The sequence below is a fragment of the Chlamydotis macqueenii genome, chromosome 2, assembly GCF_036417535.1.
Source record: "Chlamydotis macqueenii isolate bChlMac1 chromosome 2, bChlMac1.mat, whole genome shotgun sequence".
NCBI lineage: Eukaryota > Metazoa > Chordata > Aves > Otidiformes > Otididae > Chlamydotis > Chlamydotis macqueenii.
In genome coordinates, this window is record NC_141557.1 from 152270946 (window position 1) to 152282554 (window position 11609).

The following is an 11609-nucleotide window of genomic DNA, read 5'->3' on the forward strand; positions in this document are numbered from 1 at the left end:
GAGGTCACTCCCCCACGCCGCAGCTGCACGGCGCCGTGCGAAGTTTCCCCGGTCCAGGTGGGGAGAGGTTTCCTCCCGCCCGGGTCCCTCCCCAAACCCCTGGGTCCCTTACCTTCATGTCGCTGATGATGGTCTGGAAGAGCCCTCCGAGCGCACTGCATTCCTTCTCTATCACAGCCTCCATTTTCCTCGCTCGAGCACACCGCAGGAGGCAGAAACTGCTGCGATTTCACTACCGAGCTAAAGAAAAATTAGGCAGCCCAGTCCCCCACCTCACGCCAAAAAAAAAAAAAAGAAATAAAAAAAAAGGTGTGGGGGAGCAAGCAAGCCGATGTCGGCAACAAAAAAAAAAAAAAAAACAAAAAAAAACACCACACCTGAATCCCTATCTGCCTACACCTCTAAAAATTTAAAAATGGGTGGAAAAATAAAATAAAATGCAGGGCTACCGGCGCCTCTCTCCTACGCAGAGCTCCGCGCCCCGCGGGGGAGCGGCCGGGGGTTCAGAGCCGCGCGGGCACTGCCCTCCCACGCACGGGCGTCCACGGAACCCATCCCCGCGCCTCACGGCCCACGGCCCACGGCCCACGGCCCGAGCCCCGGCCCCTACCCTCCCCGCGCCTCCCGGCAGACGGCGGCGCGCTCAGGGCCAGGCAGCTCCGCGGCGCCAGGCAGATGCGCACGCACACCCCAAAAAATATGGGGGGGGGGGGGATAATATATATATATATATATATTAAAAAGATGAGGTTGCGCGTTACGCTGCTCCTCGCCTCGGGGGTCCCTGGCAGCCCCAGCGGACGGGGCTACAGCTCACGCACCCTTCCCGCTGCCCGCCCGCCCCGGGAACAGCCCTGCCCCTCCGCTGCCCGCCCGCTGCCCGCCCCGCCCCGCCCCGCCCCGCCGCGTCACCACGGCGGCCGCTGATTGGCCCCGCGCCGCCGACGGGCGGTGGTTTCGCGCCCCGCTGCCGGTGCGCGAGCGGATCAGCCGCACGCTCGGTGCGGTGCGGGGGGAGCCGCGTCCCGGCTCTCAGGGCACGCCCGGGCCGCAGCGTCCAGCGCTCGGCGGAGGACGTTCAGCGAAATGGCCCAAATTGGGCTGATTCTGGTGAAAAGCCTCTGCCTGAGCCCGCCGGTTCGGGACACCTGAGCACGCAACGAAGCTCCGCGATGCAACCCTGGCGCAGCACGGGCAGCGGCTGCAGTCATCGATTGTGCGGGGCTGTGCGCTCCCCCCGTGTCTGCAGGTCTGCATGAAGGGTGTCAGCGGGTTTTCAAGTAGTTCAGTTTCCACTTTGTGCCAAATTTTGCCCAACACTGATGCCTATGCTTTTCGTACGTATGCCAAATACGCCGGGGCCCCTGGGGCTCCCATCACGCAGAAGTTAAGCGTGTGCTCACCTGTTTTGGGGAGCTGAGGCCTAAAGGTCCTGCTGTTGCTAACCCGAGGGGAGTTGTGCTCCTGAGCAAACAGGCTGTACCGCCTTTGCAATTTGATAAAAGCCGGATGTAGGGCCAGGAAGATATAAGTACGTAAGAATAAGCCTTAGACCTTGACGTGGAGGGAGGGGTGTCTGTCTTCGTATATACATACATGCACAGGTACGTGCACAACCATGACAGACAGGGAAGTTTAGAAAGTTGAGTTATTAAAATTTATCCTACAAACTCCTGAGAAGAGCCAGTGTGATAAGTTGGTAGCGGGGGTTGCCCCAACCCAGGTGCAGAACCTTGCACTTGGCCTTGTTGAACCTCATGAGGGTCACACGGACCCACTTCTCCAGCTTGTCCAGGTCCCTCTGGATGGCATTCCTTCCCTCTGGCATGTCCACCACACTACTCAGCTTGGCGTCATTGACAAACTTCCTGAGGGTGCACTCCATCCCACTGTCCATGTCATTGATGAAGATATTAAACAGTACTGGTCCCAATATGGACCCCTGAGGGACACCACTTGTCACCAGTCTCCAGGTGGACATTGAGTCGTTGACCACCGCTCTCTGGATGTGGCCATCCAACCAATTAAGCACTGAAGGAAAGGTCTGGACAGGAGCTTTGTCTCCAGCAGGGCCATGGCAGCACAGGCTGCCGCAGCAATTTCCCCCTGGCTTTTCCCACTTCACTGCAGGGAGGAAACACCCACGCAGGTGTGACCGAGTGATTAATTTTGTGGCTCTGTATGACGCTCACTCCCATAGTCGAGCCCAGCAAACATCCCCAGCAACTTGTGATAACGACACCCGCTCATCACGCGCCGAGCTTCAGGTGCCCTCACATCACCAGCGTGACAGCGGTCCCCTGGGGACAGAGTCACATCCAGCAATTTGCCAAGAAAAGTTGGTGGCCTACTTTGCTTTCTTCAGCCGCTCCGTTTCTGGGATGATCCGTGTTTTAGCACAAGCAGTGTTTGGCTAACCTCCTTTCTGGGAATGAGAGTTTCCAATGTAAAAGGCTTTACAGGAGTAAAGGTTGCAGAGTGCACGATGCACGTGGGACAGGGGGGAGAAAAATCTCCTTCTGTGAAGAAAAGGCTGTTGTTTAAGGATTGGTTTAGTTAATAAGTCAGGGCTGTCTGCTCTGTACTAAGCAACAAGTCTCCATACAGCGATGAAACAGCACCCAGGTATACAAAAGAAAAGTGAAGTAAGCATTTCCAGACTTGATAAGTTATAACAAGTAAATTAGGCATACAGTGTAAGAGAATGGGGTTTTTACCTTGCAAATTTGAGAGGAGAAACCCTGCACGGCTCTGTTTATGATGAGTAACTTGCTGAACCACCGTAACTCGAGCGTACCTGGTCACAACCTAGAGAGACGTCATCAAAACTGTTCAGGTGGGATATTTTTCTGTCAGAAGGTGCTGGGTTGTGAAAAATGGAGACATGATGATTTCAACAAATTGTTGAAATAGGACAAAAAAAATCAAAATGCAAACAGAAAAGTATTTGTTCTTGCTAGTATTTTTTATTTAAAAATCTATTTTGTTAAATTCTCAATGTATATATCACTTAGAATAATGATTGCATTAATTTTATATTTTTTAATTCTTGTTTTTTTCATAGCTTAAGAACTAAAAATAAAGCACGGGCAGATAACCGAAAGGCATCAAAATAGGGTCCTGATAACTGATTTTTTTTTTCCTTTTGAATTGAAGGAAATCTCAGACTTTTAATTTTATTCTGCCTTTTAGTAACTTGTAATGATAGAATTTTCTGCAGGATGACAATTCAGCTTCAACCAGCTGTAGAGTGAGAGTGAACATTTTTCTTTAAAGACCTGAGTCCAAATGCTTGTTTAAAGTGCGAGTAAAAAGTAGTTTGGTGATGTTGTGGTAACGTCGGGTTACCATCTGTCACATTATTTCTGGGATCTGCTTGATTGATTCCTAGCAAATCACTTCCTGCAAGCATTATTTGCAAAACTTTATTATGGGCAAAGGCTATTTCTGTGTTCGTGAGCCATCGTTACCAGGGAACATTTCATTACCAAGTGATGACATTCTGTAAAATATCCTGGTGCATGGGTAAATGCCAGCACCACTTCTTGACGGTGAGAGGGCTGAGTGCATCTTACTTGGCAGCCCCCAACAGATGCCAACCTTAAAATTTGTCGACGGTGCAACAGTAGCCCATGTTCTGACATCCTTCAACATGTTGGGTGCTCTGCTGACAAGAAGCCTATTCCACTGAAACCGCAAGTAGGCTGATGGTTAAGAAAGAATTTCTCCAGAGATAAGTGGGCAGGTTGAGCAATGACTTGGTCACTTTGCCTGGCCTGGATTGTTCCTGCTGCTCCTCCCATGCGGAGCACCAAGGAACAAAGTACAGCCGGAGCAAAGCAGGTACAAATCTGTGAGGGTCAGGAGCCCGCAGCCTGCTCCCAGGTCTACCAGCACATTTGCCTTATGACCAGAACGTATCCATTCACATTCCTCTGCCTTGCTTTCTCCTGTAAAATGAAAATCCCAATAGTGAGTGTTTTTGCACCAAGCACAAGTGTGAAATCAGGACAAATACATACTCTGTCAATGTGGCGTAAACCGTTTAACTGTGGTGCTTATTTAGGTCCTGATTTTACAAAGAGTTAAGCCCACTTATGAATGTGAGTAGCCCCGTAGAACATGAGATTACACATGCACTTAAGTGTTATCAGATTGAACTCATAGAACAACAATCACAAAAGGTTCTTAATCACCTTTAAATTACAGTGTTCCTAATTTAGCTAATGTTATTCCCCAAGGAAAAATTGCCTCATCTAGCATACAATCAAGAAAGAATCAAGGGCTGTTCCTTCAAGTGGTTGACAGTTCAAAAAGAGATATGATTTAAAAAAAAAATAGGTTGCTAAAGGCTGAACTATTTAATTGAATTATCTCTTTAAGAAATTGATGCAAATTAATATGATAATACTCCATTATATTGCCACAGAATCTTTCATCCTCAAGCCTTCCTTAAATATATTAATAAACTTGAAAAGCAAATGTATGCTTGCTTTTGTGTTTTTTTTTTTATGGAACCAGTATTCTGTCCCTGTTTGAGGCTTTCTAGTAATGGTTTGTATTTTGAAGGATGGCGGAGTTTTCCTCTTTATAGATCGAGAAAAAAGAGCCCAAGAGCTTCCAAGAGATGGAGTCCCTGACATAATTTCCTTCAGTCCTCAAGGTGGTCCCCAGGTACAATCCTGCTCTGTCCACAAAAGCAGATGAGCTCACTTTGCAATGCCTAATTGGATGGAGAATTAGATGGCAGGAAATACAGCCAGAAAGATGACAATAGGAGTTGATGAAAAATGGAGCAAACCCAACAGAATCCATGTGATCCAGCCACCCCAACAGCATTACAAATATTAAATAATTAACCCTCCTTATCACTAGTGAAAAATCTGTATTCTATCTAAAAAGGCTTAATTATTTACTGGTTGTACATGGAGGGGGGGACCTGGCGAGGGAGAACTCACTTTTTTTGGGGAGCAGGTGTTTACAATCTCTGGTTTCAGAACATGAGAAATAACCACGTTGTGGTTCTCCAGCTTTATTTGGGTTATTTTTATGTCCCAAATTGTTTTTAAATCACCAAGTAGCACTGCTGTAGTAGGGGTACCTCTGCAATTGTTGCTGCTTGCTGCTTGCTGGCAAAATAACAGCTGCTATTGCTTTACCAGGATTAATTTCCATAGAACAGCTCCATCTAAAGCCTACCTACAGGCAACAACTCTGCAGCAAAATATCAATGCGGTCTCATTTTTGGCTGTAAGCTTTTCTCAGAAAAAAAAAAAAACCAAACATTTTCAGCAAAGTCCAACATGGGATGTCATTCATTCATTCAGAGCACATAGAGGATGAGATGCTTATTTTTAAGGGACTAAATTAGTCTTCCACTTCCCACTCTCCCCCCCAAAAGTAGGAGAAAAAGTCCTTCCCACAGCTATCTCTGTGCACAAGGCACAAAAGCTGAGAATCAGGGCTTGGTTGTTATCAAGGGCTTTACAGACAGGCCACATTTTTCAGTAGTGGGAATGTTAAATGTTCTTGCTCACGTTTGCCATCTCAAGCTGGTAGATTCAGAGAAAGGTGCTCAGGTCTGTCACCTCCTTCCAAGCAGCGCTCCCATCATCGCTTTTGAAACTCGCATAGTGAACCTCAGCAAATGACTAGTGGGGTTCCCGTGGCCAAGGTTATGTGGGCACTTGCATCCTGTGCAAGTCCACAGTAGCACCGACAGCGTATTTTCACGCTCGCCGCTCAGCTGTGGCCTCCTTCCTACACCATCCCATGTCACCAGCACCGGAGCTCAGGCAGCCATCTGATGGGTCATGCAAGGCCCTGATTTGGCTGAACACAAAGCCTACAAAGAAAGATTATTTTAGCCCAGAGGAGGACCCTGCCTTACAGCGTTTCACAAAAAAAGGAGCAGCCTTTATAACCATTCCCATGCTCATTGCCCAGTAGATACCTTCTTGTTTCTCACCTACGGCCAACACAGATTTAAATATCCAAAACTGATCTGAACCCTCTTTCAAACTGGCTTCATTACCCTATATCAGGTTCTTGCGTGGACACATTCACTCCTCAAAAGCTGGCCTCACTATCACATTTTAAAGCGTTTAGCTGATGCATCTTCAAGTCACGCCCTAAATTAATTTGGATAAAATTTCCTGAGTGCACCTGTGTAGACAAGCAGTAAGTGAAAAAAAAAATCTGGTTATACTTGCAGCTACATACATGCTTAAACACTCTGAAGAAGTAACGCCTATAGTAAGTGTCACTTCTGCAAATAGATCATCTCCTCTTCTTTAAAGCAACATCAACTCTGAGTTCAGTATTATTACACATTTATATCAAAGTTGCCTGTTGGGCTCTACCTGCAACACATAGATTTGTCCAAGCCTTTCTCGGCTGTTTCTCCCTTTAAGTGTGATATAAAATGAATCTGAGTTCCTCTGTACTTCCCATCAAGCAATAAGTTTTAGTAGGTGACTATTCCTGAAATCCCCGAGATCCGTATTTATTGGTATGCACAGAACTGTGTTGAACCACCTCAGGACACGGTCATGTGAAACATAATGCAACACTTTCTCCTACAAAAGAAAACATTATTTTTTGCCAGTCCATAAATCCAGCTTTTAAAACAAGCATAACATTCACAAAGAAATGGTTTAGAAAAAAAAATAGAAAGTTTCAATGGGCAGACTTCCAACTCTGTGTAAGTGTGGAATAGCCAGGCTTTTTTTTTTTTTCTATCTCTTTAGTTATGTTTAGTTTTTGAAATTCTGATGAAAACAACTTGAACGTGAATCCTGTTTTCCAGACCTAGGCACCTGGGATGTCAGTAAGGAGAAATGGTTAGGTAGAGGTTTCTGCTGTGAGCCCAAGTTAAAGTTCTGCTGCAAACTCCTCGGCCAGAAAGCATTTTGGAGAGATCAGATCATGCTTAGAGCCTGCTAGCGTATGGTTTCTTCAAAAAAAGAAACAGAAGAATTGGAAACAAGAGGAGCCCTTCCAATGAAGCAGAGAAGATGGACAAAAAGAAAAATCTAGTCGACTGATCCAAATAATACAGGCAGACTAGCACGTACTGGAATTTGGGACTAAAACCAAAGAGAGCTGACATGAGGACATACTGCAGGGAGGGACAAGTGCAGCGATGAATGGTGCCATTGTGTGACTATTTTAATTAATTTTTGTAATGAAGCCAAAGCTCTAATTTACCACATCCCAAAAGTAAATAGAAAGGGTTATGACCTTAATTTCAGAGGTGGGGAAGGAAAACCTAATTGCTAAGCAGTCAGCTGTCACTTGTTACTGCAATGGGATAGATACACTCGCTGTGTTACTATGAATAGTCCAGATTCCACAGTCAAAATAGTGGGTAATGACAGATTCCTTCCCTCTCCCCTTCCTCTTCTTTCCAAGTCTTTGATTAGTAACATTTTGTACCGGTTTCTTCACATTGATTGCAAAACCCCCAACTCCACCAGACTTGGAGCAAACCTGTCTGGGCCACATAATAGCTTTTTTTTTGTCTTCTTAGCAGGCAGATGTGTGCAACTTTAGCAGGATGCAGAATGTACAGAGATTACAGGAGGTCCTTCCTGCCTTCTTACTTTCTGCTAGCCCTAAGTGAGTATATTCCTATAGAGGAGGTAGTGATGGAAAGACAATTTTTCAATGTAACATGTCTACAAGCAGAAAAGGTGCAAACCTCACATCTGTTTCTAACCATGGCCACTAAATAAATGCAATTAAACATGCATTATATGCTGTTCAAATCATATCTCTCTGCATCATGCAGACTATGTACAACCATCTCTGCACTTAGCTTATGGAGTCATTTCTATGGGCTGAATAAAGATGCATGGACAGATCTGAGATTGCTGTGAGGTCCAAATGTCTCGTCAAATGCCATTCCTCAATATGTGCCCACATAAAGAGTACAATACTGTGAGCTCGCTAGAGGAAGTGTTTTCTACTCCGGATCTGTTTGTTCTTTGCCCTGTAATGCCAGTTTGAAGCGGAAGTTATCTGGCATCAGAACACGGAGGATTTAAGTAGAATGTTCATAATAAAAAATGCTGTTCTAGCAAGTTCTGCTATGGCAGAAACAAAGGAGTGATCTGTGTTAGGCTGACTAGTTCAGACAAAGCATAACAGTGTTAGACAGTGTGAATATTACTAGATTAACACCTATAATATGGTAGTTATAATCCCAAATACAAATAATACATACTTTCTGCCCCAAATTCCTTATGTTAATAGCTGCCCTCCTTTCCCAGCATATGCAGAAGCAACCACCTTTATTCTAGAAATATGAACATTTCTTCTGGCACTGTCCTTTGCTCAATATTCCTACCCAAAATCCTGAATTACAGGGCACTTCATCTATAGTTTGTCTTTAAATCTTCAGTGGCAAGGCAGGTTAGTTAGCTGGTTGGCATCACAGTTTACCAGTTTAGGTCCTGAGCACAAAATTTGATGTATTCTTCTGACAGGAATCAAGGCCGTCAGGAAAATTCACCTGACGCTTTCAACAACCAACAATAATCGTCATGAATTACTTTCTAAACTTCCGTCAATACAGAGAAATGACAGATACTCCCTCTTCTGTGGCTGTCAAATCAGGAGTGGACTGTCTTTTTTTGAAGGACATGTTTTAACAAAACAGAAATTAACACAAATCCTGATGGCCTGTGCTACCTGACAGGATGATCTAACTGTGTTTTTTGACTTTGAAGGCTGTGGCTGCGTGAATCAACCTCTAAAGAAGACGTGGTGTTTAGCACAAATCTTGAGAGACAGCTGCCAGTCTTACTGATGCTCAGGGATGATATACAGGGAAAGCACTGATCCTTTTGTGCTCTTGTGCCAGTGGGTTGAGGCATAGCAGCAGCAGGGAGAAAGATCCCGTGATATATGGTCTGTGCATGCCCAGTGGGCAAGGCGCTGGTCTCCAAAGCTGTATCTCTTCTGAGGACACTAAAGCTGTTGGCAGAGGTAATATCTTTCATTAGGCCAAGTAGGATATTTGGAAAAAGTAGACAAGTGCTTGAGTGCATGAGTTTTTCCTAAAACCTGTGTAAAATGCAACAAAATTTGAAGCAAGTGAAGATATTTAAAATATGAAAATTATTTCTGGGTAATATTTGACGTTGCTCTCATGTGTGAGAAAGCAAAGCATCATTTTTTAGAGGAGAGCTTCCATGCCAGTTTTGATTTTAGGGCTGAAAATATCCTCCCTGGATATCTGGGTACTTGGTTGACATCCACATCTTTTGGCCTTTTGTCTCCGAATCCCATAGCAACGCTGATTTCCCAGCCGGTGCTTTGCTGAGCAGGGATGGGTAAGCCATGCTGAGGAGCGTTAGTTCCAGCTGATGGAGGCTGCGACGCAGGGTCCCCTTTCACGATGCTGCTTGAAAGGGGGAGCAGATTTTACGCCCTTCAGTTGCAAAAGGAGCGCTTGGCTCCACTGTCAAGGCTGGCCTTCGGCTCCGTAGATCTCAGTCATCTGCGAAGAATTGCTGCACGCTGACCTAGATACTCCATCAGCTCTGCTGCAGTGCTGGCTCGGTGACGAGCCTGCCATTTCCCTGGTCTCTGCTCTGCCCTGTATCCTGCCTTGGAGATAAAAAAAAAAAAAAGAGGGACAAATTAATGTTAATCAGAATAGCATTTTCCTCTGATGATTTTTGTGGAAAACAGAGTTTCCCAGGGAAATCTGTTGCCTTAATCTTTCCCTACTGCTCCGCTTCCCTGCTGTCTCATTACACTGCTTTATCTCAGAAATCCTGACACTTTTCAAACATCCGCTGTCCTCAAGAGAAGAGGAACGTGCCACCTCTGTTCCCTCCTTTCTTTGCATCTCCATCATGTGCTCCATAGTACGTCAACAGAGAGTGGGGAGGACAATTTATTAGATAAAAGTGGGGGCCCAGAGTAGGGGTTAGCCTGGACCTCTGACAGAAGCCATCTGAGATGTCCACGCTGCACTCTGGGTGCTCAGTCCAGCTTGAAAAGTACAGCTGATAATATGAAAGTGTCTTTGTAGCTGCTGATCTGTACCAGATAGGAAATTCTGGGGGAAAAAAAGCCCCAAACAAAACCCTTAATTTTCTCTAAAATTTCACTATAATCAAATTAGATTGGCATATCTAATTTTTCCTCTAAAAATAATTAACAGCTGTAAAGGTCGGTCTGGGATTACCAGTAAAGGGGAGTGTCTATCCTTGCAGGCTTGCTGTGGAGGGCTATGGGGTCCACATCAACAGAGCATCCCAGAAGGCAAACTTTCTCCTCCTTGTTTGCTTCATGCAACAGCATTAGGCTTTGAGAAGACACAGCATCCTGCAGCATGATGAAGCACGGTACTGCACTGCCTTGCATCCCTTCGTAGTTCAATGAGAAAAGCTGCCTGGACCTGGAGCCCTCTTGGTTTCCCCTTTTGCCCTTTACCTAGAGCACTACAGGCTGCTCTGAATAAAATCCCTGCCTTCCTTTCTGCTCTGAACCACACAGAGCTGCAGGTTTGGTTCTCTGCTCCTCCACACCACTTTTGTGCGGCCTGAAGTGAATAATTCAGATTAAAATGCTCAAACTCCATCCTTTGGCTTCCTATCTCCATTACAAGGCTTCTGCAGCCTCGGAGGGACCGACCACCCCTGTGCGCTGCACCAGAGCTATGGTGGCGTCTGTCCAGCGGGATGGAGGACGTGGTTTTGGCTTGATGTTCAGTGAGACAGAGCGAACAGTCCCACCAGTCATTCAGCCATATATGACAGGAGGAGAGACCATTACTGACAGGTTTTCTTGCAGATTGTTCAGATAAGTGGGAAGAAAATACTGCAAGGCAGAGCAATAAACATCGTAATTCACTCAGCAGGATTTGCAGGGCAAGGTGAATAACGCAGAAGCAAGAGGAAAGAGCACGACTTTATTCCAAGATACATAAAAATACAACATTGGAGCCCCATAATTTCTTAGAATTAAAAAAAAATCCTGTAAAGACCAGTGTCTTCAAAGAAGTGAGGGATTCCTTGAATTCAGGAGACATCTTTTCCTAAAGAAGAGGGAAACAAAAAGGAGGTGGGGTCTGACAGCTCTGCCCCACACTCTTTGGCTGATGCTTTTCTTCTTGAGGTGATAAAAATAACAGTGCTTTCAGAAGTGCTCTTGCTAATGGAGTTACTGTGACAAGGGCTGATCTGGGGAGATGTCAGCCCCATTTTCACCTCATGCTGCTTCTTTTTCCTCCCTCATTAACCTCTGATTAAACGGGATCTTTCTTTTATATCCACGGTCTTGCCAGGGCCAAATCCTCAACCGCACAGTGAAGTCTGAGTGACAAAGCTGGGTGAGAAGAGGGAGTGATGGGGAAGCTGGGTGGCAGCACGACTGAGTTTTGAGAAGAGCCCCCCGAGGAAGAACTATGTACAAGATCTCCAGGTTGTTCAGAAGAGAAGGCTCTGGGGAGAACTTATAGCAGCCTTCCAGTACCTAAAGGGGGCCTACAAGAAAGATGGGGAAAAAATCTTCAGTAGGGCCTGTTGCAATAAGATGAGGGATAATGGTTTTAAAATAGAGGGAGGTAGATTCAGACTGGTTATAAGGAAAAA

The 11609-nt window shown here is 45.6% G+C and overlaps 1 protein-coding gene across 8 annotated transcripts in view; it reads right to left on the bottom strand.

Annotated features, from left to right (window-relative positions):
• The window catches only part of MTSS1 (MTSS I-BAR domain containing 1), a 127802-nt gene extending 127228 nt beyond the window's left edge, over window positions 1–574 (bottom strand). For all 8 annotated transcript variants that reach the window (XM_086741257.1, XM_086741263.1, XM_086741262.1 and 5 more), the window contains exon 1: window positions 113–574. In XM_086741257.1, coding sequence (XP_086597383.1) covers window positions 113–184 — 72 coding nt within the window. In that variant the 5' untranslated portion in view covers window positions 185–574. The remainder of the gene's footprint in view (window positions 1–112) is intronic.
• Window positions 575–11609: the final 11035 nt, after the last annotated feature.